Source organism: Molothrus aeneus, unplaced genomic scaffold, assembly GCF_037042795.1.
Source record: "Molothrus aeneus isolate 106 unplaced genomic scaffold, BPBGC_Maene_1.0 scaffold_128, whole genome shotgun sequence".
NCBI lineage: Eukaryota > Metazoa > Chordata > Aves > Passeriformes > Icteridae > Molothrus > Molothrus aeneus.
This window is the reverse complement of record NW_027098791.1, coordinates 240,110-266,267: the sequence shown is the minus strand read 5'-3', so window position 1 is coordinate 266,267 and position 26,158 is coordinate 240,110. Positions and strand designations below refer to the sequence as shown.

Sequence of the window (26,158 nt, the reverse complement as noted above, 5' to 3'; positions counted from 1 at the left end):
TGACCCCAAACTGCCCCTAAAGGACCCCAAATCCCCCCTCAATGACCTCAAAATCCCCCCAAAATGACCCCAAAATCCCCCCAAAATGGCCCCAAATCCCCCCTGAATGACCCCAAAATCCCCCCCAAATCCCCCCTCAATGACCCCAAATTCCCCCTCAATGACCCAACCCCCCAGGATTTGGGGTTTTTTGGGGTTTTTTGGGGTTTTTTTGGGGTTTTTGGGGCGGCACCGATGTTGTGAGCCTCATCGAACACCACGACCCCAAACCTCCCCCAAATGCCCCCAAATCCTCCCTGAATGACCCCAAATCCCCCCTGAATCACCCCAAATCCCCTCTGAATCACCCCAAAATCCCCCTGTGCCCCCCAAATCCCCCCTCAATGACCCAACCCCGCAGGATTTGGGGTTTTTTGGGGTTTTTTTGGGTTTCTTTGGGTTTTTTGGGGTTTTTTGGGTTTTTTTTGGGTTTTTTTGGGGTTTTTGGGGCGGCACCGATGTTGTGAGCCTCATCGAACACCACGACCCCAAACCTCCCCCAAATGCCCCCAAATCCTCCCTGAATCACCCCAAATCCCCTCTGAATCACCCCAAATCCCCCCACAATGCCCCCAAATCCCCCCTGAATCACCCCAAATTCCCCCTGAATGACCCAACCCCCCAGGATTCGGGATTTTTTGGGTTTTTTGGGGTTTTTTTGGGGTTTTTGGGGTTTTTTGGGGCGGCACCGATGTTGTGAGCCTCATCGAACACCACGACCCCAAACCTCCCCCAAATGCCCCCAAATCCTCCCTGAATCACCCCAAATCCCCCCTCACTGACCCAACCCCCCAGGATTCGGGATTTTTTGGGTTTTTTTTTGGGGTTTTTTTGGGGTTTTTTGGGGTTTTTGGGGCGGCACCGATGTTGTGAGCCTCATCGAACACCACGACCGAGGAGCGGGCGAGCTCGGCCGACACCAGCCCGGCGATCTTGGGGTCCAGCAGGTAATGGTAGCTGTACACCACCACGTTGGCGTGCACCAGCTGCAGAAGTGGGGCCGGTTAGGGCCCTTTTGGGGTGCCCAGGGGGATTTGGGGTGCCCAGGGGGATTTGGGGTGCCCAGAGGAGTTTTGGGGTGATTCAGGCAGGTTTTAGGGAGGTTTGGGGCGGTTTTGGGGTGCAGCAGGTAATGGTAGCTGTACACCACCACGTTGGCGTGCGCCAGCTGCGGAAGTGGGGCCGGTTAGGGCCCTTTTGGGGTGCTCAGAGGGATTTGGGGTCATTCAGGGGGGATTTGGGGGGGATTTGGGGTCATTCAGGGGGGTTGGGGTCATTTTGTGTGGAAAAATCAAAGCACCAATGGGGGCGGGTGGAGAGAGGAGCTTTTAGGGAGGGGTTTGGGGGAAGGTTTGGGGTCCCCCAGAGGGATTTGGGGTGCCCAGAGGAGTTTTGGGGTCATTCAGGGGGGATTTGGGGTCATTCAGGGGGGATTTGGGGTCATTTTGTGTGGGAAAATCAAAGCACCAATGGGGGCGGGTGGAGAGAGGAGCTTTTAGGGAGGGGTTTGGGGGAAGGTTTGGGGTCACCCAGAGAGTTTTGGGGTGCCCAGAGAGATTTGGGGTCACTTAGGGGGGGTTTGGTGTCACTCAGGGGGGATTTGGGGTCATTCAGGGGGGGTTTGGGGTCATTCAGGGGGGTTTGGGGTCATTCAGGGGGTTTGGGGTCATTTTGTGTGGGAAAATCAAAGCGCCAATAGGGGCGGGTGGAGAGAGGAGATTTTAGGGAAGGGTTTGGGGGAAGATTTGGGGTTCCCCAGAGGGATTTGGGGTGCCCAGAGGAGTTTTGGGGTGCCCAGAGGAGTTTTGGGGTCCCCAGGGGTCACTTGGGGGGGGTTTGGGGTCATTCAGGGGGGGTTTTGGGGTCATTTTCTACGGGAAAACAGAGCTGGGAATAGAGGCAGCCAGGGAAAATGAGAAGAAGGATGTTAGGGAAGGGTTTGGGTGAATTTTTGGGGTTCCCCAGAGGAGTTTTGGGGTTCCCCAGGGGGGTTTTGGTGTCCCCAGAGGGATTTGGGGTCACCCAGGCAGGTTTTGGGGTCACTCAGGGGGGTTTGGGGTCATTTTGTGTGGAAAAATCAAAGCACCAATGGGGGCGGGTGGAGAGGAGCTTTTAGGGAGGGGTTTGGGGGAAGGTTTGGGGTCACCCAGAGAGATTTGGGGTGCCCAGAGAGATTTGGGGTCACTTAGGGGGGGTTTGGTGTCACTCAGGGGGGATTTGGGGTCATTCAGGGGGGGTTTGGGGTCATTCAGGGGGGTTTGGGGTCATTCAGGGGGGATTTGGGGTCATTCAGGGGGGTTTGGGGTCATTTTGTGTGGGAAAATCAAAGCGCCAATAGGGGCGGGTGGAGAGAGGAGATTTTAGGGAGGGGTTTGGGGGAAGGTTTGGGGTCACCCAGAGGAGTTTTGGGGTGCCCAGGAGGTTTTGGGATATTTTAGGGATATTTTTAGGACATTTTTGGGGTGTTTTAGAGTTTCTCACAGATGCCCTGGCCATGAAGTAGGGGCAGATATTTAGGAATATTTTTAGGACATTTTTAGGATATTTTTAGGACATTTGTAGGATATTTTTAGGACATTTTTAGGATATTTTTAGGACATTTTTAGGACATTTTTGGGGTGTTTTTAGGATATTTTTAGGGTGTTTTACTGATGCCCTGGCCATGAAGTAGGGGCAGATATTCAAGGATATTTTTAGGGATATTTTTAGGATATTTTCAGGATATTTTTGGGGTGTTTTTAGGATTTTTTTAGGGTGATTTACCAAGGATATGACCATGAAGTAGGGGCAGATATTTAGGAATATTTTTAGGACATTTTTAGGATATTTTTAGGACATTTTTAGGATATTTTTGGGGTATTTTTAGGATATTTTTAGGGTGTTTTACTGATGCTCTGTCCATGAAGTAGGGGCAGATATTTGGGGATATTTTTAGGATATTTTTAGGATATTTTTAGGACATTTTTAGGGATATTTTTAGGACATTTTTAGGGATATTTTTAGGACATTTTTGGGATATTTCAGGGTTTCTCACAGATGCTCTGTCCATGAAGTAGGGGCAGATATTTTAGGGATATTTTAGGGATATTTTTGGGGTATTTTTGGGGTATTTTTGGGGCATTTTGGGGTGCCTTACAGAGGCCCTGGCCATGAAGTAGGGGCAGATATTTGGGGATATTTCAGGGATATTTCAGGACATTTTGGGGGTATTTTGGGGTATTTTGGTGATATTTTGGGGCTCCTTACAGAGGCCCTGGCCATGAAGTAGGGGCAGGTATTTAGGAATATTTTAGGAATATTTTTAGGGATATTTTAGGGTATTTTTGGGGTGGTTTTGGGGTATTTTGGGGTGCCTTACAGAGGCCCTGGCCATGAAGTAGGGGCAGATATTTAGAGACATTTTAGGGTATTTTAGGGATATTTTAGGGATATTTTTGGGGTGTTTTTGGGGTATTTTAGGGCTCCTTACAGAGGCCCTGGCCATGAAGTAGGGGCAGATATTTGGGGATATTTTTGGGGTGTTTTTAGGGATATTTTAGGGTATTTTAGGGGTGTTTTTGGGGTTTTTGGGGTGCCTTACAGAGGCCCTGGCCATGAAGTAGGGGCAGAGGCCGCGCTGGCGCCCGAGCGCCCGGAGATCGTCCAGGTTGTGAACCCCAAAGGGGAGGGGGCTCTGCCGGCCCCGGGCCTCGAACTCCTGAGGGGGGGAGAGAGAAATGAGGCTGGGGTCAGCAAAAACCAGGGGAGAACAGCAAAAAACGGGGGGAGAACAGCAAAAAACGGGGGAGAACAGCAAAAAATGGGGGAGAACAGCAAAAAATGGGGGAGAACAGCAAAAAATGGGATTTGGGGTCCAAAAAATGGGGGAGAACAGCAAAAAACGGGGGAGAACAGCAAAAAACGGGGGGAGAACAGCAAAAAATGGGGGAGAAGAGCAAAAAATGGGGGAGAACAGCAAAAAACGGGGGAGAACAGCAAAAAATGGGGGAGAACAGCAAAAAATGGGGGGAGAACAGCAAAAAATGGGGGAGAACAGCAAAAAATGGGGGAGAACAGCAAAAAATGGGATTTGGGGTCCAAAAAATGGGATTTAGGGTCCTTGGGATGGGATTTGGGGTCCTTGGGATGGGATTTGGGGTCCTTGAAATGGGGCTGGGGCTCAAATATGGGGTGGGGATGTCCCAGGATGGGGCTGGGGGTCCCCAGAATGAACAAGGGAACCAATGGGGGGTCCCAGGGGATCCATTGGGGATCAGGGTCCCCCCCCAAACCCCCTCAGACCCTTTGGGACCCCCAAGGATCCCCCCAGATCCCCCTGGGACCCTCCAAGCCCCCCAAGGATCCCCTCAGATCCCCCTGGAACCCTCAGGACCCCCCGGATCCCCCCGGATCCCCCCGGATCCCCCCGGCTCACCTGGAAGAAGGAGCAGCTGGGCCGGGCTCCCTCGGGGGGGTCCCGCAGGTACGAGGCCGTCAGGGCCAGGCAGCGGCTGTCGACCTCCTTCCCGAAGCGGAGCGCGGAGACCTGGGAGGGATCCACTGGGATCCATTGGGATCCACTCACAGCCCTGAGAGACCCCTGACACCCCCCTGTGATCCCCCCTCCTTCCCGAAGCGGAGCGCGGAGACCTGGGCAGGGATCCACTGGGATCCATTGGGATCCACTCACAGCCCTGAGAGACCCCTGACACCCCCCTGTGATCCCCCCTCCTTCCTGAACCGGAGCGCGGAGACCTGGGCAGGGATCCGCTGGGATCCGCTGGGATCCACCGGGATCTACTCACAGCCCCCAGAGCCCCCTGACACCCCCCCATCTTCCTGAACCGGAGCGCGGAGACCTGGGCAGGGATCCACTGGGATCCATTGGGATCCACCGGGATCTACTCACAGCCCCCAGAGCCCCCTGACACCCCCCTGTGATCCCCCCTCCTTCCCGAAGCAGAGCGTGGAGACCTGGGGCAGGGATCCGCTGGGATCCATTGGGATCTGCTGGGATCCACCGGGATCTACTCACAGCCCTGAGAGCCCCCTGACACCCCCCTGTGATCCCGCCTCCTTCCCGAAGCGGAGCACGGAGACCTGGGCAGGGATCCACTGGGATCTGCTGGGATCCACTCACAGCCCTGAGAGACCCCTGACACCCCCCTGTGATCCCCCCTCCTTCCTGAAGCGGAGCGTGGAGACCTGGGCAGGGATCCACTGGGATCCACTGGGATCTGCTGGGATCCACACACAGACCCCAGAGCCCCCTGACACCCCCCCATCTTCCTGAAAGGAGCACGGAGACCTGGGGCAGGGATCTGCTGGGATCCACTGGGATCTACTTGGACCCACTGGGGTCTACTGGGATCCACTCACAGCCCTGAGGGCCCCCTGACACCTCCCCATGATCCCCCCTCCTTCCCAAACCACAGACACCTGGGGGAGGGATCCATTGGGATCCGCTGGGATCCCTGTGACCCCCCTGCCACACCCAGCCCCCACAAAAGGCCCAGATCCCTCCAGTGCCCCTGGATCCCCCCAGATCCCTGGGATCCCTGCAATGCCCTGAGCTTCCTCCCCATCCCCAGCCCCCCCTGACCCCAGATCCCCGGGATTCCTTCCAGATCCCACGGGATCCCCCCAGATCCTTGGGATCCCTGGGGTCTCTGGGACTCCCCACAGCACCCCCCAGATCCCACAGGATCCCCCAGATCTCCCTGGATCCCATGAGATCCTGCAGGACCCCCTTGCTCCCCCCACCATCCCCGGGCCCCCAAACCCCCTGGGACCCCCCAGATCCCCCGGGATCCTCCCCTGACCCGGGTGCTGGATCCCCGACCTCGGGGTGCACGCAGAGATTCTTGCGGGAGCTCAGCGCCAGCGCCAGGAAGGGCAGGGGCTCCCCCAGCTCCCGCTCGTAGCATTCCAGAAGCTTCCGCAGCTCCTCCACCACCTGCGGGGGAACGCGGGGACGTGAGGGGAGAGGAGGGGATCCAGCCCAGGGATCCACCCGAGGGATCCACCCGAGGGATCCCCTCCCTGCCGACCTTCTCGATCTCGGGCACCGTGCGGGAGCAGTAAATCAGCTTGGACACGTCCAGGGGGTGGGCCTGGGGGGAAGAAAGGATCTGCTGGGATCCACTGGGATCCACTGGGATCCCAGAACCCACCAGGACATGCTGGGATCACCCAGGATCTGCTGGGATCCACTGGGATCTGCCAGAACCTGCCCAGATCCCCTGGGATAATCCAGGATCCGCTGGGATCCATTGGGATCCGTCAGGACCTGCCGGAATACCCTGGGACCACCCAGGATCCTCAGGGACCCACCAGGACCCTCTGGGATCTACCAGGACCCCCCCAACCGCTCAAGCTCCCCCCAGATCCCCTGGGATCCACTCGAATCCCCCTCCCCCCACCCAAGGGGATCCTCCAGGAGCCTCTGGGATCCACCAGGAGCAGTCAGAAGCCCCCAGACCCCTCAGGATCCCCCCGGATCCCGCGGGATCCCCCGGGATGGGCTCACGCGCTGGTAGGCGATGATCAGGGCCAGCAGTGACACCGTCTTGCCCGTCCCCGACGGCATCTCCAGAACCCCGTGGCCCTGGGGGGGTGAGGGGCGGTCACAGGGGGGGCCCGGATCCCTCAGGGGATCCCTTCCAGTGGATCCTTCCCAATGCGTTTCCCCCAGTGGATCCCTCCGGTGGATCCCCCCCGTTGTCCATCTGTCCCTGTCCCCCATCTCCCCTCCCTCCACCCCACCCCAAGTGGATCCCTCCAGTGGATTCCCTCAGAGGATCCCCAATGGATCCCTCCCAATCGGATTCCCCAGCTGATCCCCCCTCGGTGGATCCCCCCCCCTTTGGATCCCTCATTTGATCCCACCCATTGGATCCCCTCAGTGGATTTTCCCCCAGTTGATTCCTCATTGGATCCATCCCAGTGGATCCCCCAGCAGACCCCCCCTCCCCAGTGGATTCCCCCCAGTAGATCCCTCAGTGGCTCCCTCACAGGATTCCCCCCCAGTGGATCTCCGCCGTTGGATCCATCCCAGCGGATCTCCCACCCTCTGTGAATCCCCAGTGGATCCCCCCCACTGGATCCCTCCCCATTGACTCCCCAGTGGATCCCCAGTGGGTTTTCCCCCCAGTGGATCCCACCTTGGCGTCCAGGGTGCGTTTGAGCTCCAGCATGTAGGAGAACTGCTCGGGGTAGATGAACTCATAGGGGAACAGCACCAGGAGCCCGTCCACGTTCAGCCTGAGGGGATCCCAGGGGATCCAGTGGCACCGGGCGGATCCCGAGGGATTTTGGGGGCAGTTTTGAGGAGATCCGGGGAGAATTGGGGGAGATTTGGGGAGATTTGGGGGTCTGGGGGGTTGGGACAGCACCAGGAGCCCGCGCACGTTCAGCCTGAGGGGATCTGGTGGATCCTGGGAGTGGATCTCACCAAAATCCCCTCAAAATCCCTCAAAACCTCCCAAATTCTCTCAAAACTCCCCAAAATCCCCTCAGATCGCCCCAAAATCCCCCAAATTCCCCTCAGATCCTCCAAAACTCCCCAAAAATCCCCTCAAATCCCCCAAATTTTCCCCCAAATTCCCCTCAGATCCTCCAAAATTCCCACAATTTCCCCCCAAATTCCCCAAAATCCCCAACCCCCCCTCAGCGCCCCCCTTTTCCCACCCCTCCCCCCCCTCACTTCATGGCTCCCGCCGCCGCCTCGCGCCGCCGCCTCGGCCCCGCCCCCTTCCGCACCGCGCGCTCCGATTGGGCATCGCTGAGCCCGCCTCGCGCTCCTATTGGCTGAATGAAGCTGCCAATCACAGGGAGAGAGCAGCTGTGCCGGGGAGGAGCAATCGAGCACAGAGCGATGGATCGGAGGACAGAGCGGTGGATCGGAGGCCACTTGGGGGGAGAGGGGAGAAAAATTTGGGATTTTGGGGGGATTTTTGAGGTTTTTGGGGACATTTGAGACACGGAAGTGAAAACCTTGGAGGGATTTAGGGGGGTCTGGGGGGATTTGGAGACACTGGGGGGCAGGAGTGAAAAAATTTTGGGGATTCTTGGACTTTTGGGAGATTTTATTTTTGGGGATATTTTGCGGGGAGGGGTGACAAAAATTTGAAGATTTTGGGGACATTTGGGGACATTGGGGGGATGGCAAAAATCTGAGGAGTTCTTTTTATTTTTCGGATTTTTGGAGATTTTTTGGGGACATTTGGTGGGGGAGAGGCAGGAAATTTTGGGGTTTTGGGGAATTTTTTTTATTTTTGGGGACATTTGGGGGTGAAAAAAATTTGGGGATTTTTGGGAACATTTAGGGGCGTCACAGATTTGGAGGGTGTCAAAACTTTAAAAAAAAAAAACGGAAAAGAACAAAAAAATTTCAATTTTTATTTAATTTTTTTCGCTGCTCCCCCCCCCCGCCCCTGCCCCTCCCCCATCCTCCCGCCCCTCCCCCCCTCCCGCGGTTTTCCCGTGAATTCCGCCGGATTTGGGCAATTCCAGAGAGAAAAAACAAAAACAAAAAACAAAAACAAAAATCGCAATTTCTGCCCCTCCCCCAGCCCCAAAATGAGGGGGGGGGAGGGGCTCAGAGGCAACGCTGGTGGGGGAGGGGCCCCGGAACTGGGAGGGACTGGGGCAAAATGGGATGGACTGGTTTGAACTGGGACAAACTGGGATTGAACCGGGCTGGGATAATGGGAGACTGGGAGGGACTGGGAGGGACTGGGATGAGCAGGGATTGGATACTGGTTTGAACTGGTTTGAACTGGATTGAACTGGGATTGAAGTGGGAGCTCCGGGGGCGTCAAGGCCACGTCAAGGTTTTTTCAAAAAACGTCCAAAAACGGCACCAAAATCCCCCAAAACACCTGGGGGAGGGGGCGGGGCCAGAGCACCTGGGGCGGGGCCAGAGCACTTGGGGGAGGAGCCAGAGCTCTGGGGGTGGGGCCCTATGACACAGGGGAGGGGCCAGAGCGCCTGGGGGAGGAGCCAGAGCAGCTGGCGGACAGTGGGGGAAGGGGCACAGGGGAGTCCAGGTGTTCCCAGGTGTCCCCAGGTGTGTCCCAGGTGTCCCCAGGTGTGTCCCCAGGTGTCCCAGGTGTGTCCCAGGTGTGTCCCAGGTGTGTCCCCAGGTGTCCCCAGGTGTGTCCCAGGTGTTCCCAGGTGTGTCCCAGGTGTCCCCAGGTGTCCCAGGTGTGTCCCAGGTGTCCCCAGGTGTCCCAGGTGTGTCCCAGGTGTCACTCGCGGATGCTGGCCGAGTAGGAGAACTGCGGGAAATGCGTCCGATGATCGCTCTCCGGAGAGTCCAGGAGCTCACCTGGGGACAGGCGGGGACAGGCGAGGGACAGGGACAGGTGAGGGAACAGATGACAGGACAGGTAAACACAGGTAAGGTACAGGTGAGCCCAGGTGAGCACAGGTGAGGACACAGGTAAGGCACAGGTGAGGACACAGGTAAGGTACAGGTGAGCCCAGGTGAGGACACAGGTAAGGACAGGTAAGGCACAGGTGAGCCCAGGTAAGGCACAGGTGAGCCCAGGCGCACTCACATCTCTCGGGGGGCGTGACCGTGATGCTCTGCGCCGTGAACTCCTCGTCGAAGTACCTGGTGTCCACCTCCGACGTCACCTGCGGCCGGAAGGGCGGCACCAGCTGGGGGGGGCGGGGCCTCGCGCCAGGTGAGGGCCGGGGTCACACCGGGCGGGGCGGGGCCGGGGGCGGGGCCTCACCTTCCTCTGCACCACGTCCAGCCAATCGATGCCCGCGAAGAAGCGATGCTCCATCACCTCGCGGGCGTCGCCCGGGCCCCCGCCCAGCCTGCACGGGCACAACGGGTGAGGGCACAGGTGGGCACAGGTGGGTACAGGTGAGAACATGTGGGCACAGGGGACAACGGGTGAGGGCACAGGTGGGCACAGGGGACAACGGGTGAGGGCACAGGTGGGCACAGGGGGGCACAGGTGGGTATAGGTGAGAACAGGTGGGCACAGGGGACAACGGGTGAGGGCACAGGTGGGCACAGGTGGGTACAGGTGAGAACAGGTGGGCACAGGGGGGTACAGGTGAGAACAGGTGGGCACAGGGGACAACGGGTGAGGGCACAGGTGGGCACAGGTGGGTATAGGTGGGCACAGGTAGGCACAGGGGACAACGGGTGAGGGCACAGGTGGGCACAGGTGGGTACAGGTGAGAACAGGTGGGCACAGGGGACAACGGGTGAGGGCACAGGTGGGCACAGGGGGGCACAGGGGGGTACAGGTGTACCCCAGGTGTACCCAAGTGTGTCTCAGGTGTATCTCATGTGTATCCCAGGTGTATCCTAGGTGTACCCAGGTGTACCCAGGTGTATCTCAGGTGTATCCCAGGTGTGCCCAGGTGTACCCAGGTGTGTCTCAGGTGTATCCCAGGTGTATCTCAGGTGTACCCAGGTGTACCCAGGTGTGTCTCACCTCTGTTTCGGGTCCTTTTTGAGCAGCCCGGCCAGCAGGGAGCGGCTCTCGGGGCCCAGGCTCCTGGGGAAGCGCAGCTCCTCCAGCAGGATGAGCTCGAAGAGGCGCTCGTGGTCCTGGTTGTAGAAGGGGAGGCGCCCGCAGAGCATCTCGTACATCACCACCCCCAGCCCCCACCAGTCCACGGCGCGGCCGTAGTCGTTGTCTTCCAGGACCTGTGGGGGTAAAGTCATGGGTGTGAGCTGCCAGGACCTGTGGGGAGAGGGGGAACGGGGTCACCTGCAGGACCTGAGGGGGTAAAGTCATGGGGTGTCATCTTCCAGGACCTGTGGGGAGAGGGGGAACGGGGCCACCTGCCAGGGACAGGGGACAAAGTCATGGGTGTCACCTGCCAGGACCTAAAGGGGAGAGGGAACAGGGTCACCTGCCAGGACCTAAAGGGGAGAGGGGGAATGGGCGACACCTGCCAGGACCTGAGGGGAGAGGGAACGGGGTCACCTGCCAGGACCTAAAGGGGAGAGCGAACGGGGGTCACCTGCCAGGACCTGAGGGGAGAGAGGGAATGGGGTCACCTGCCAGGACCTGAGGGGAGAGCAAATGAGGGTCACCTGCCAGGGACAGGGGACAAAGTCATGGGTGTGACCTGCCAGGACCTAAAGGGGAGAGGGGGAACGGGGTCACCTGCCAGGACCTGAGGGGAGAGAGGGAACGGGGTCACCTGCCAGGACCTAAAGGGGAGAGCGAATGGAGGTCACCTGCCAGGACCTGAGGGGGTAAAGGTGACGGGTGTGACCTGCCAGGACCTGAGGGGGTAAAGTCATGGGGTGTCATCTTCCAGGACCTGTGGGGAGAGGGGGAACGGGGTCACCTGCCAGGACCTGCAGGGACAAAGTCATGGGTGTGACCTGCCAGGACCTGAGGGGGTAAAGGTGAGGGCTGTGACCTGCCAGGACCTAAAGGGGGACAAGTAATGAGGAAGCCCCTCAGGATTTGGGGGAAATTTGGGATTTGGGGGGGAATTTTCGGGAATTTTGGGATTTTTTTGGAGAAATTTGAGATTTTTTCAGGAATTTTGAGATTTTTTTTCTGGAATTTTGCGATCTTTTTCAGAAATTTTGGGATTTTTGGGGAATTTTTGGGAATTCCCAGCCTCACCTCGGGCGCCAGGTACCCGGGGGTGCCGCAGAAGGTCCTTGCAGGATTTGGGGGGAATTCTCTGGGGATTTCGGGGGAATTTTCGGGGATTTTCGGATTTTTTCTGGAATTTTGGGATATTTTCGGGAATTTTGTGATTTTTTGGGGAATTTAGGGAATTCCCAGCCTCACCTCGGGCGCCAGGTACTCGGGGGTGCCGCAGAAGGTTCTCATGGTGGTGCCGTCCGTCACCCCCTCCTTGCAGAGCCCGAAATCCGTGATCTTGATGTGCCCGTCCTTGTCCAGCATCAGATTCTCCAGCTGGGAATTCAGGAATTTGCACCAAAATCCCACAAAATCAGCCCCAAAATCCCACAAAATCAACCCCAAAATCCCGGGAATTCAGCCCCAAAAATCCCGGGAATTCAGCCCTGAAATCCCAGAAATTGAGCCCCAAATCCCTCAGGAAATCAGCCTAAAATTCCACAAAGTCAGCCCCAAAATCTTGGGAATCCTCCCCAGAATCCCAAGAATCAACCCCAAAATAGTAGGAATTCAGCCCCAAAATCCTGAGAATTGACCCCAAATCCCATGAAATCAGCCCCAAAATCCCTGGAATGGGCCCCAAACTCCCACAAAATCAGCTCCAAAATCTGAGGAATTTGTCCCAAAATTCCCACAAAATCAGCCCCAAAATCCTGGAAATTCAGTGTAAAATCCCATGAAATCAGCCCCTAAATCCCAGGAATTTGCCCCAAAATCTCATAAAATCAGTCCCAAAATCCCTGGAATGTCCCAAAATCCCAAGAATCAGCCCCGAAATCTGCCCCAAAATCCTGGAAATTCAGCCCAAAATCCCATGAAATCAGCCCCAAAATCCCAAGAGTCAGCCCTGAAATCGGCCCCAAAACCTCACAAAATCAGCCCCAAAATCCTGGAAATTCAGCCCAAAACCGCAGGAGTTGGCTCCAAACTCCAGGCATTCAGCCCCAAAATCCCAGGAATTCAGCCCCAGGCATTCAGCCCCAAAATCCCAGGAATTCAGCCCAAAATCCCAGGAATTCAGCCCAAACCCCAGGCATTCATTCAGCCCCAAAATCCCGGGAATTCAGCCCAAACCCCAGGCATTCATTCAGCCCCAAAATCCCGGGAATTCAGCCCAAACCCCAGGCATTCATTCAGCCCCAAAATCCCGGGAATTCAGCCCCAAAATCCCGGGAATTCAGCCCAAACCCCAGGCATTCATTCAGCCCCAAAATCCCGGGAATTCAGCCCAAACCCCAGGCATTCATTCAGCCCCAAAATCCCGGGAATTCAGCCCCAAAATCCCAGGAATTCAGCCCAAATCCCAGAAATTCAGCCCAAAATCCCAGGAATTCAGCCCAATCCCCAGGCATTCATTCAGCCCCAAAATCCCGGGAATTCAGCCCCAAAATCCCGGGAATTCAGCCCAAACCCCAGGCATTCATTCAGCCCCAAAATCCCAGGAATTCAGCCCAAACCGCAGGCATTCATTCAGCTCCAAAATCCCAGGAATTCAGCCCAAACCCCAGGCATTCATTCAGCCCCAAAATCCCGGGAATTCAGCCCCAAAATCCCGGGAATTCAGCCCAAAATCCCGGGAATTCAGCCCAAACCCCAGGCATTCATTCAGCCCCAAAATCCCGGGAATTCAGCCCCAAAATCCCGGGAATTCAGCCCAAACCCCAGGCATTCATTCAGCCCCAAAATCCCGGGAATTCAGCCCCAAAATCCCGGGAATTCAGCCCAAACCCCAGGCATTCATTCAGCCCCAAAATCCCGGGAATTCAGCCCCAAAATCCCGGGAATTCAGCCCAAACCCCAGGCATTCATTCAGCCCCAAAATCCCGGGAATTCAGCCCCAAAATCCCGGGAATTCAGCCCAAACCCCAGGCATTCATTCAGCCCCAAAATCCCGGGAATTCAGCCCAAAATCCCGGGAATTCAGCCCAAAATCCCGGGAATTCAGCCCAAACCCCAGGCATTCATTCAGCCCCAAAATCCCGGGAATTCAGCCCAAAATCCCGGGAATTCAGCCCAAACCCCAGGCATTCATTCAGCCCCAAAATCCCGGGAATTCAGCCCAAAATCCCCAGGCATTCATTCAGCCCCAGCCCCCCGGGGTTTCCCCAGCCCGCGGGAACGGGGCCCAGCCGGGACCTTGATGTCGCGATAGACGACATCTCGCGAGTGCAGGTACTCCAGCGCAGAGACGATCTCGGCGCCGTAGAAGCGAGCGCGGGGCTCGGGGAACACCCGCTCCCGGGACAGGTGGAAAAACAGCTGGGGATTTGGGGCGAAAAGCGGGGAAATCGGGAAAAATCGGGGGGAATAGAAGGGAAATTCGGGGGGGAAATTGGGGGGAAATTGGGGGGGAAAAGCGGGGAAATGGGGAAAAATCGGGGGGAATAGAAGGGAAATTCAGGGGGGGGAAATGGGGGGAAATATTGGGGGAAAATTGGGGGGAAAAGAGGGGAAATCGGGAAAAATCGGGGGGAATAGAAGGGAAATTCAGGGGGGAAATGGGGGGGGAATAAAACGGAAATTGGGGAAAATTGGGGAGAAATTGGGGGAAATTGGGGAAAATTGGGGGGAAATTGGGGGGGAAATTGGGGAAAATTGGGGGGAAATTGGGGGGGAAATTGGGGGGAAATTGGGGGGGGAAATAAAACGGAAATTGAGGGGAGGAATTGGGGGAAAATCGGGAAAAATCGGGGGGAATAAAAGGGAAGTGGAGGGAGGAAATGGAGGGAAATAAAACTGAAATGGAGGGGGGAAATGGGGGGGAAATAAAATGGAAATTGAGGGGGGGAGTTGGGGGGAAATCGGGAAAAATCGGGGGGAATAGAAGGGAAATTGAGGGGGGAAATGGGGAAAAATCGGGGGGAAATTGAGGGGGGAAATGGGGAAAAATCGGGGGGAATAGAAGGGAAATTGGGGGGGAAATTGGGGAAAATTGGGGGGAAATAAAACGGAAATTGAGGGGAGGAATTGGGGGGAAATAAAATGAAAATTGGGGGAGAAAATTGAGGGGAAATTGGGGGGGAAAACGGGGGAAATTGGGGAAAATTGGGGGGGGAGAATTTGGGGAAAACTGGGGGGAAAATGGGGAAATAGGGAAAATATCGGTGGGGAAATTGGAGGGAAAATTGATGAGAAATTGGGGAGAAATTGGGGAAAATAGGGAAAATATTGGGGAAAAATGGGGAAGTACTGGGGGGAAAATGGAAGAAAAATGGGGAAAATATTGGGGCAAAAATGGGGAGAAAATGGGGGAAATTGGGGAAAAATGGGGGCGAAAATGGGGAAAAATACGGGGGGAAATGGGGGGGAATTGGGGGGGGAGGATGGAGGAAAAAGTGGAAAAAAATGGGGGAAAATTGCAGGAAATCGGGGGAAATGAGGGAAATTTGGGGGGGAATTGGGGGAAATGGGGGGAAAATTGGGGAGGAATTGGGGGAGGAATTGGGGAAAAACGGGAGAAAAACGGGAAAAAATTGGGGGAAAAACTCGGGGAAAATGGGGGTAGGACGGATAAACCCCCCCAGCCGCAGGGAAAAGTCAAATTTTGGGGTAAAAAAGCCCAGTTTGGGGGCAGAGCCGGCACCTCGCCGCCGTTGGCGTACTCCATGACGAAGCAGAGGCGGTCGCTGGTCTGGAAGGCGTATTTGAGAGCCTGGGGGAAAACAACGGGAATTTGGGAAAAATCCCAAAATTCGGCGGTTTGGGAGGAATTGCTGGAAATTCGGGGATTTGGAGAGGGAATTGCTGGAAATTCGGGATTGAATTCCTGGAAATTCGGGGATTTTGGGGAGGGAATTGCTGGAAATTCGGGATTGAATTCCTGGAAATTCGGGGATTTTGGGGAGGGAATTGCTGGAAATTCGAGATTTAGTTCCTGGAAATTTGGGGATTTTGGGGAGGGAATTGCTGGAAATTCGAGATTTAGTTCCTGGAAATTTGGGGATTTAATTCCCAGAAATTTGGGATTTAATTCCCAGAATTTCAGGATTTTGGCCAGGAATTCCCGGAATTTCAGGATTTTGGGGAATATTCCTGGAAATTCGGGATTTAATTCCTGGAATTTCAGGATTTTGGGCAGGAATTCCCAGAATTTCAGGATTTTGGCCCGGAATTCCCAGAATTTCAGGATTTTGGGCAGGGACTCCCGGAATTTCAGGATTTTGGCCCAGGGTTCCCGGAATTTGGTTATTTTGGCCAGGAATTCCCAGAACTTGGGGATTTTGACCAGGAATTCCTGTAATTTCAGGATTTTGGCCTGGAATTCCCAGAATTTCAGGATTTTGTCCCAGAATTTCAGGATTTTGGGGAGAAATTCCCAGAATTTCAGGATTTTGTCCCAGAATTTCCGGATTTTGGGCAGGAATTCCCAGAATTTCAGGATTTTGTCCCAGAATTTGGGGATTTTGGGCAGGAATTCCCAGAATTTGGTTATTTTGGCCAGGAATTCCTGTAATTTCAGGATTTTGGCCTGGAATTCCCAGAATTTCAGGATTTGGGGGAGGAATTCCCAGAATTTCAGGATTTTGGCCCAGAATTTCAGGATTTTGTCCCAGAATTTCCAGATTTTGGGCAGGAATTCCCAGAATTTGGGGATTTTGACCAGGAATTCCTGTAATTTCAGGATTTTGGTCAGGAACTCCCAGAATTTGGTTATTTTGGTCAGGAACTCCCAGAATTTGGGGATTTTGGGCAGGGATTCCCGGAATTCCCGGATTTTGTCCCAGAATTCCCGGATTTGGGGCAGGAATTCCCGGATTTTGGGCAGGAATTCCCAGAATTTCAGGATTTTGTCCCAGAATTCCCAGAATTCCCGGATTTTGGCCCAGAATTCCCGGATTTTGGGCAGGAATTCGCGGGGTTCCCGGATTTTGTCCCAGAATTCCCAGAATTCCCGGATTTTGGCCCAGAATTCCGGGGTTCCCGGGCGCCCACGCACGGTCAGGAAGGGGTGGCGGCTGCTCTGCAGGACGCGGCTCTCGGTCACCGTGTGAGCCACCTCGTCCTGTGGAGGGGGCAAAGTCACCCAAAAATGCCATTTCTCACCCCAGAATATCCCAAAACCGCCCCTTTTCGTTCCAAAGCGCCCCAAAAATGCTGGTTTTCGCCCCAGAATGTCCCAGAAACGCCTTTTTTTCACCTCTGAACGTCCCACAAAATGTCATTTTTCATCCCAAAGCGCCCCAGAAATGCCCTTCTCCCCTTCCCCCCAAACTGCCCCAAATCACACCCCAGAATCCCCTTTTCCCTCCCCAAAATCCCCTTTTCCCTCCCCAAAATCCCCTTTTTCTTCCCCCAAATCCCCTTCTTCTTATCCAAAATCCCCTTTTTCTTCCCCAAAATCCCCTTCTTCTTCTCCAAAATCCCTTTTTTCTTCCCCAAAATTCCCTTTTTTTCCTCCAAACCCCCATTTTTCGCCCTGAATTTCACCTTGGCAACCTCCCCAAAACCCCCCATTTTTACCTCCCCAAACCCCCATTTTTCCCCCCAAAACCCCAATCTTTTTGCCCCAAACCTCGACCACGATGACCTCCCCAAAATCCCCATTTTTTTCCCCCAAATCCGCATTTTTACCTCCCAAACCCCCAATTTTTCCCCCAAAACCCCATTTTTGCCCCCAAACCCCCCTTTTTATCTCCCCAAAACCCTATTTTTATCTCCCAAACCCCCATTTTTCCCCCAAACCCCCATTTTTACCTCCCCAACCCCCATTTTTACCTCCCCAACCCCCATTTTTACCTCCCCAAACCCCCATTTTTCCCCCAAACCCCCATTTATGCCCCCAAACCCCCATTTTTCCCCCAAACCCCCATTTTTACCTCCCCAAAACCCCAATTTTTTCCCCCCAAACCCCCATTTTCCCCCAAACTCCGACCACAATGACCTCCCCAAAAACCCCCATTTTTTTCCCCCCAAACCCCCATTTCTACCTCCCAAACCCCCATTTTTCCCCCAAACCCCCATTTTTACCTCCCAAACCCCCAATTTTTCCCCCAAAACCCCATTTTCCCCCAAACCCCCATTTTTACCTTCCCCAAACCCCCATTTTTCCCCCAAACCCCCATTTTTTTTGCCCCCAACCCCCATTTTTCCCCCAAACCCCAACCTCCCCCAAACCCCCATTTTTACCTTCCCCATAAAATTCCCCTTTCCCAGCCCCGTTCCGCTGCTTTTTGGCCCCAAAGCGCCCGGGTCCGACCCCACCCGGCCCCGTTTTTGCCCGAAATCCCGGATTTCCCGCCCGAAATCCCGGATTTCCCGCCCGAAATCCCGGATTTTCCGCCCGAAATCCCGGATTTCCCGCCCGAAATCCCGGTTTTCCCCCCGGACCTTGGCGATGACGACCTCCTTGCGCAGGATCTTCATGGCGTAGCAGCGCCCCGAGGCCTTCTCGCGCACCAGGATCACCTTCCCGAAGGTGCCCTTGCCCAGCAGCTTCAGGTAATCAAAGTCTGCCATGCTCTGCCGGGCCAAAAAACAACAGATTTTGGGGCTTGGGGAGTGGGGATTTTTGGGGATTTTATGGGGATTTTTTGGTGATTTTTTTAGGGTTTATTTGGGATTTATTTGAGATTTTTTTGCGATTTTTTGGGGATTTTTTGTGATTTTTTGGCGATTTTTTGGGGGATTTTATGGGAATTTTTTGTGATTTTTTTAGGGTTTATTTGGGATTTATTGGTGATTTTTTGATGATTTTTTTGGGATTTTTGGGGGGATTTTTTGTGATTTTTTGGCGATTTTTTGGGGGGATTTGTGGATTTTTTTGGGAGGGATTTGGGGATTTTTTTGGTAATTTTTGGGGACTTTTTATTTTTTTGAATTTTTCAGGGGGTTCTTGGGGAGGGTTTGGGGGGGATTTTTGGGATTTTTTGGGGATATTTTGGGTTTTTTTGGGGGGATTTTGGGGGGATTTTTTGAAGCACGTTTTCAGGTAATCAAAGTCTGCCATGCTCTGCCGGGCCAGAAACCACGGGTTTGGGGGCTTGGGGAGTGGGGATTTTGGGGATTTTATGGGGATTTTATGGGGATTTTTTGGTGATTTTTTTAGGGTTTATTTGGGATTTTTTGAGATTTTTTTGGTGATTTTTGGGTGATTTTTTGTGATTTTTTGGCGATTTTTTGGGGGATTTTATGGGAATTTTTTGTGATTTTTTTAGGGTTTATTTGGGATTTATTGGTGATTTTTTGATGATTTTTTGATGATTTTTTTGGGATTTTTGGGGGGATTTTTGGGGGATTTTTTGGGGATTTTTGGGGGGATTTGTGGATTTTTTTGGGAGGGATTTGGGGATTTTTTTGGTAATTTTTGGGGACTTTTTATTTTTTTGAATTTTTCGGGGGGTTCTTGGGGAGGGTTTGGGGGGGATTTTTGGGATTTTTTGGGGATATTTTGGGGTTTTTTGGGGGGATTTTTTGAAGCACGTTTTCAGGTAATCAAAGTCTGCCATGCTCTGCCGGGCCAAAAACCACGGATTTGGGGGCTTGGGCAGTGGGGATTTTGGGGGTTTTTGGGGGATTTTTGGGGGATTTTTTGGTGATTTTTTTAGGGTTTATTTGGGATTTTTTGAGATTTTTTTGTGATTTTTTGGGGGATTTTTTGTGATTTTTTGGCGATTTTTTGGGGGATTTTATGGGGATTTTTTGGTGATTTTTTTAGGGTTTATTTGGGATTTTTTGAGATTTTTTTGGTGATTTTTGGGTGATTTTTTGGGATTTTTTGGCGATTTTTTGGGGGATTTTATGGGAATTTTTTTAGGATTTATTTGGGATTTATTTGAGATTTTTTTGCGATTTTTTGGGGATTTTTTGTGATTTTTTGGCGATTTTTTGGGGGATTTTATGGGAATTTTTTGTGATTTTTTTAGGGTTTATTTGGGATTTATTGGTGATTTTTTGATGATTTTTTTGGGATTTTTGGGGGGATTTTTGGGGGATTTTTTGGGGATTTTTGGGGGGATTTGGGGATTTTTTTGGGAGGGATTTGGGGATTTTTTTGGTAATTTTTGGGGACTTTTTATTTTTTTGAATTTTTTGGGGGGTTCTTGGGGAGGGTTTGGGGGGGATTTTGGGGATTTTTTGGGGATATTTTGGGGTTTTTTGGGGGGATTTTGGGGGGATTTTTTGAAGCACGTTTTCAGGTAATCAAAGTCTGCCATGCTCTGCCAGGCCAAAAACCACGGGTTTGGGGGCTTGGGCAGTGGGGATTTTGGGGATTTTATGGGGATTTTATGGGGATTTTTTGTGATTTTTTTTTAGGATTTATTTGGGATTTATTTGAGATTTTTTTGCGATTTTTTGGGGATTTTTTGTGATTTTTTGGCGATTTTTTGGGGGATTTTATGGGAATTTTTTGTGATTTTTTTAGGGTTTATTTGGGATTTATTGGTGATTTTTTGGTGATTTTTTGATGATTTTTTTGGGATTTTTGGGGGGATTTTTGGGGGATTTTTTGGGGATTTTTGGGGGGATTTGTGGATTTTTTTGGGAGGGATTTGGGGATTTTTTTGGTAATTTTTGGGGACTTTTTATTTTTTTGAATTTTTCAGGGGGTTCTTGGGGAGGGTTTGGGGGGATTTTTGGGATTTTTTGGGGATATTTTGGGGGGATTTTTTGAAGCACGTTTTCAGGTAATCAAAGTCTGCCATGCTCTGCCGGGCCAAAAACCACGGATTTGGGGGCTTGGGCAGTGGGGATTTTGGGGGTTTTTGGGGGATTTTTGGGGGATTTTTTGGTGATTTTTTTAGGGTTTATTTGGGATTTTTTGAGATTTTTTTGTGATTTTTTGGGGGATTTTTTGTGATTTTTTGGCGATTTTTTGGGGGATTTTATGGGGATTTTTTGGTGATTTTTTTAGGGTTTATTTGGGATTTTTTGAGATTTTTTTGGTGATTTTTGGGTGATTTTTTGGGATTTTTTGGCGATTTTTTGGGGGATTTTATGGGAATTTTTTTAGGGTTTATTTGGGATTTATTTGAGATTTTTTTGTGATTTTTGGGTGATTTTTTGTGATTTTTTGGCGATTTTTTGGGGGGATTTTATGGGAATTTTTTGTGATTTTTTTAGGGTTTATTTGGGATTTATTTGAGATTTTTTTGTGATTTTTTGGGGATTTTTTGTGATTTTTTGGCGATTTTTGGGGGATTTTTGGGGGGGATTTGTGGATTTTTTTGGGAGGGATTTGGGGATTTTTTTGGTAATTTTTGGGGACTTTTTTGGGGGGATTTGGGGATTTTTTTGGTAATTTTTGGGGACTTTTTGGGATTTCTTTTTATTTTTTTGAATTTTTCGGGGGGTTCTTGGGGAGGGTTTGGGGGGATTTTTGGGGATATTTTGGAGTTTTTTGGGGGGATTTTGGGGGGATTTTTTGAGGATTTTTTGGGGTATTTTTTCGGGTTTTTTGGGGCAAATTTTTGTGTTTTGGGGGGGTTGGGATTTTTTGGGATTTCTTGGGGTTTTTTTTGAATTCTTGGTGGTTTGGGGGGATATTTCAGGGATATTTTGGGTGGGTTTTGAGGGATATTTTGGGGATATTTTGGGTGTTTTTGATGGGATTTTTTGGCATATTTTGGGGTTATCTCAGGGCTATGTTGGAGCTATTTAGGGCGGTTTTTGGAGGATATTTCAGAGATATTTTGGGATATTTTGGGGGATAATTCAGGGATATTTTGGGTTGGTTTTGGGGGATATTTCAGGGATATTTCGGGGATATTTAGGGTGGTTTTGGGGGGATATTTCGGGGATATTTCAGGGATATTTAGGGTGGTTTTGGGGGGATATTTCGGGGATATTTCGGGGATATTTCAGGGATATTTTGAGTGGTTTTGGGGGGACATTTCAGGGATATTTCGGGAATATTTCAGGGATATTTAGGGTGGTTTTGGGGGGATATTTCGGGGGTATTTCAGGGATATTTAGGGTGGTTTTGGGGGGATTTTTGGGGATATTTAGGGTGGTTTTGGGGGATATTTCGGGGGTATTTCAGGGATATTTAGGGTGGTTTTGGGGGGATATTTCAGGGATATTTAGGGTGGTTTTGGGGGGATGTTTCGGGGGTATTTCAGGGATATTTTGGGTGGTTTTGGGGGGATATTTCAGGGATATTTCGGGGATATTTCAGGGATATTTTGGGTGGTTTTGGGGGGATTTTTGGGCATGTTTTGGGGCTATTTTGGGGCTGTTTTGGGGCACACTCACGGCCTTGCTGCGAGCTTTCCCGGCGGCCTCTCCGTCCTCTCCATCCCCGGGGGCTCCCCCGAGCTCGGGCGGCTCCGGGGCCGGCGCGCGGCTCTTGAGCCCCGAGGCCACGGCCTGGATGGCCCTGAGCCACTGCTCCCTGCAAAAGGGATCCAGTGGATCACAAACAAACAGGGATCACAAACAAACAGGGATCACAAACAGGGATCCACGGCCCTGAGCCACTGCTCCCTGCAAAAGGGATCCAGTGGATCACAAACAAGCAGGGATCACAAACAGGGATCCACGGCCTGGATGGCCCTGAGCCACTGCTCCCTGCAAAAGGGATCCGGTGGATCACAAACAAACAGGGATCACAAACAGGGATCCACGGCCTGGATGGCCCTGAGCCACTGCTCCCTGCGAAAGGGATCCAGTGGATCACAAACAAACAGGGATCACAAACAGGGATCCATGGCCCTGAGCCACTGCTCCCTGCAAAAGGGATCCAGTGGATCACAAACAAACAGGGATCACAAACAGGGATCCACGGCCCTGAGCCACTGCTCCCTGCAAAAGGGATCCGGTGGATCACAAACAAACAGGGATCACAAACAGGGATCCATGGCCCTGAGCCACTGCTCCCTGCGAAAGGGATCCAGTGGATCACAACCAGGGATCACAACCAGGGATCCACTCATCACTGGGGCAAAGGGATCGAATGGATCACAAACAGGGAGCCCAAATGGGGATCCCAAACTGGGACCTCTCTCCCAGCAGGATTTGGGATCTCTCCCAGCAGGATTTGGGGTCTCTCCCAGCGGGATTTAGGATCCCCACAGCAGGATTTGGGGTCCGTCCCAAGGGATTTGGGGGGGGTCTGTCCCAAGGGATTTAGGATCCCCCCAGCAGGATTTGGGGTCCGTCCCAAGGGATTTGGGGGGGGTCCGTCCCAAGGGATTTAGGATCCCCCCAGCAGGATTTGGGGTCTCTCCCAGCAGGATTTGGGGTCTCTCCCAGCGGGATTTGGGGTCTCTCCCAGCGGGATTTAGGATCCCCCCAGCAGGATTTGGGGTCTCTCCCAGCGGGATTTAGGATCCCCCCAGCAGGATTTGGGGTCTCTCCCAGTGGGATTTAGGATCCCCCCAGCAGGATTTGGGGTCTCTCCCAGCAGGATTTGGGGTCCGTCCCAAGGGATTTGGGGGGGGTCCGTCCCAAGGGATTTAGGATGCCCCCCAGCAGGATTTGGGGTCTCTCCCAGCGGGATTTAGGATCCCCCCAGCAGGATTTGGGGTCTCTCCCAGCGGGATTTAGGATCCCCCCAGCAGGATCGGGGTCTCCCACCGCGCCCACCGCTCCTCGGCCGTGTCCACGTGGAAAGTCCTCTCGATGACCGTTGTCCACTGCAGGCAGCGGATGACGAAGGTGTTGGGGCGCGGCCGCTCCGTCCTCATCAGCTGGCACTCTGAGAACGGGGCGAGAAACGGCGAAATCGGGCAAAACCCGGGCAAAGGGAGGGTGGGGTGGGTTTGGGGTGCGACCCCCGGCCCGCGCTGAGCCCCTACCGGCCACCGAGAAGTTGTTGAGGGGGGGGAGGCCGTGCTCGGGGCTCTCGGGCCGCTCCTTGTAGCCGATGAAGGAACCGTCGCTCTTGAGCAGGAAATAACGGGGCCGCCACGTCTTGATGTACTCGCCTGGCGCGGCGGGGAAAGGGTTAACGGGGGGAATTGGGGGGGGAAGGGTTAACGGGGGCTGGGGGGAGCATGGGGTGAAAGGGTTAATGGGGAGTGGGGGGATCAGGGGGTGAAAGGGTTAATGGGGAGTGGGGGAATTAGGGGTGAAAGGGTTAATGGGGAGTGGGGGGATCAGGGGGTGAAAGGGTTAATGGGGAGTGGGGGGATCAGGGGGTGAAAGGGTTAATGGGGAGTGGGGGGATCAGGGGGTGAAAGGGTTAATGGGGAGTGGGGGGATCAGGGGGTGAAAGGGTTAATGGGGGTGAGGGGGATCAGGAGTGAAAGGGTTAATGGGGAGTGGGGGAATTAGGGGTGAAAGGGTTAATGGGGAGTGGGTGGGGGGAGAATGGAAATGGGGCAAATCCCCCATGCTACAGCCACGATCCCAAATCCCCCAAATCCCAAACCCTGACCCCAATCCCAAATCCCCCAAATCCCTCAAATCCCCCAAATCCCCCACCCCATCCCCATCCCCATCCCAATCCCAAATCCCCCAATCCCAAATCCCCCAGGCCCCACCCCCAAAGCCAAGTCCTGCCCCCAGAGCCCAAGCCCCGCCCCCAGAGCCCAAGCCCCACCCCCAGGGCCCAGGCCCCGCCCCCAGGCCCCAGGCCCCGCCCCCAGCTCACCCCTCTTGTGCAGCCAGCCCTCCTTGACCACCAGCGCCTCACTCATGGTGGCCCCGCCCCCCCCGGGGACCCCCGGGGCCCCCCCGGGACCCTGCGGGGCCGGGAGCACCTGTGGGATCGATAACGGATCGATAATGTATCGATAATGGATCAACAATGGGATCGATAACAGGACCGATAATGGATCAATAATGGGATCAATAATGGATCAATGGGATCGATAATGGATCGATAATGGATCAATAATGGGATCTATAATGGATCAATGGGATTGATAATGGATCGATAATGGATCGATAATGGATCAATAATGGGATCGATAACAGGACCGATAATGGATCAATAATGGGATCGATAATGGATCAATGGGATCGATAATGGATCGATAATGGATCAATAATGGATTGATAATGGGATCGATAATGGGATCGATAACGGATCGATAATGGATCAATAATGGGATCGATAACGGATCAATGGGATCGATAATGGGATCAATAACAGATCGATAACAGATCAATAATGGGATCGACAATGGGATCGATAATGGGATCGATAACAGATCAAGAACAGGATCAATAACAGGATCGATAATGGATCAATAATGGGATCGATAACAGGATCGATAATGGGAACAATGAAATCAATAATGGGATTAATACCAGGACTGATAACGGGATCAATAACGGGATCAGAGATGGGATCAATGGGATCAGTAACGGGATCAATGGGATCAACAGTGGGACCGATAATGGGATCAATAACGGATCATTTGGATCAGCAATGGGATCAATAACGGGTTTGGGATGGATCTGTGGGATTTTGGGATCTGTGAGGGTTTGGGACCAGTCCACGGGATTTTGGGACCAGTCCACGGGATTTTGGGACCAGTCCACGGGATTTTGGGATTTTTGACATGAATCCATGGGATTTTGGGCCCAATCCATGGGATTTTGGGCCCAATCCATGGGATTTTGGGATTTTTGACATGAATCCATGGGATTTTGGGACCAATCCATGGGATTTTGGGACAGGACAAGGACAGGGGAGATGCGGGGCTCATTCCCCCCTCGTTAGCGACCCCAATTAAACGGGGACCCAGCCCCTGCCCCGTACCCGAGCGCCGGATCCGGATCCGAGGGCAGCTCCCGGCGCCGGCTCCTCCTGGGGCCAAAAAATGGGGAGAAAACGGCCAAAATTGGGATTGGGGGGAAGGAAAAGGGAAATTTGGGAATGAACAGCGGCTCTGTGGGGAAAACTGGGGGGAGAAAATGGGGAGGGAAAATTGGGGGAGGAAAATTGTGGGGGGAAAATGGGGAGGGAAAATTGTGGGGGTAAATTGGGATTTTTTTGGGAGGGAAAATTGGGGGCATTTTTTGGGGGAGGCGAATTCGGGGAGGGGAAATTGGGGGAGGGGAATTTGGGGCATTTTTTGGGCAGGGAAAATTGGAGAGGGAAAATTGGGGGGATTTTATGGGGGACGGAAAACCGGGGGAATTTTTGCGGGGGAGGGAAATGAGGGAAGGAATTTGGGGAAGGGAATTTTAGGAGGAATTTTGGGGAAGGGGGAAAATTGAGGAGCAAATATTGGGTGGGGGGGGGTCCCACGCCACTGCTGCTCCTCCCCGAGGAGGAAATTTGGGATTTTGGGGAGGAATTTGGGGAGGGGTCCCATCCTGAGGAGGACACACAGAGAACGCCCCCAGTCCCCCCCCATTTCCCGAGTGGTTCGCTCCCCACAGAAGCGAACGGAACCGCAGCGGGCGCAACCACAGCGGGGTCCCGGGGGGAAGGAGCTCCCGTTGTCCCCCCCGTGTCCCCGCGTGTCCCCCCTTCCCCCCACGCGTGGTGCGGCCCCCCCGACCCCCCCCCATGAACGGGACGAGCCCATTCTCTCCGCTAAAGGGGGGGAAACGCAGCGCCCCCCTCCGGCAGCGCGCGGGTGGCGCGGCCCTCGCTGCCCCTC

At 53.3% G+C, this 26,158-nt stretch overlaps 2 protein-coding genes across 5 annotated transcripts; both read right to left on the bottom strand.

Annotated features, from left to right (window-relative positions):
- Positions 1-822: 822 nt before the first annotated feature.
- Positions 823-7,765, bottom strand: ERCC2 (ERCC excision repair 2, TFIIH core complex helicase subunit; the record flags this gene model as incomplete). Its single annotated transcript, XM_066569947.1, has 8 exons — positions 7,724-7,765; positions 7,182-7,281; positions 6,548-6,625; positions 6,069-6,131; positions 5,861-5,974; positions 4,454-4,564; positions 3,620-3,736; positions 823-1,025 (listed from the first exon to the last, which is right to left on the bottom strand). Coding segments are annotated over exons 1-8 (791 nt in total), but the record flags the coding sequence as incomplete, so codon positions are not given.
- A 730-nt stretch (positions 7,766-8,495) lies between these two features.
- AKT2 (AKT serine/threonine kinase 2) lies at positions 8,496-25,860 on the bottom strand. Of its 4 annotated transcripts, none has more exons than XM_066569955.1 (15): positions 25,309-25,860; positions 24,193-24,301; positions 23,396-23,524; positions 23,184-23,295; positions 21,852-21,990; positions 17,988-18,119; positions 16,597-16,662; positions 15,244-15,312; positions 13,797-13,919; positions 11,808-11,936; positions 10,482-10,696; positions 9,762-9,849; positions 9,582-9,684; positions 9,226-9,349; positions 8,496-9,185 (listed from the first exon to the last, which is right to left on the bottom strand). In XM_066569955.1, the coding sequence occupies exons 2-14, from the start codon at positions 24,236-24,238 to the stop codon at positions 9,270-9,272; spliced, it is 1,431 nt and encodes a 476-aa protein (XP_066426052.1). In that variant the 5' UTR covers positions 24,239-24,301; positions 25,309-25,860; the 3' UTR covers positions 8,496-9,185; positions 9,226-9,269. The 4 variants fall into 4 exon arrangements, with proteins under 4 accessions (XP_066426052.1, XP_066426053.1, XP_066426051.1 ...); XM_066569956.1 differs by having other exon boundaries at positions 8,496-9,152; positions 9,237-9,349; XM_066569954.1 differs by having other exon boundaries at positions 8,496-9,349.
- Between the last annotated feature and the right edge of the window lie 298 nt (positions 25,861-26,158).

Coding starts and splice junctions, on each gene's coding strand:
- AKT2 (XM_066569954.1), bottom strand. CDS start 24,238: ATGAGTGAGGCGCTGGTGGTCAAGGAGGGCTGGCTGCACAAGAGGG. Junction 23,525..24,192: donor GGGCTGGCTGCACAAGAGGG/GTGAGCTGGGGG, acceptor CCGCCGCGCCAG/GCGAGTACATCAAGACGTGG. Junction 9,850..10,481: donor AAAAAGGACCCGAAACAGAG/GTGAGACACACC, acceptor GTGCCCGTGCAG/GCTGGGCGGGGGCCCGGGCG.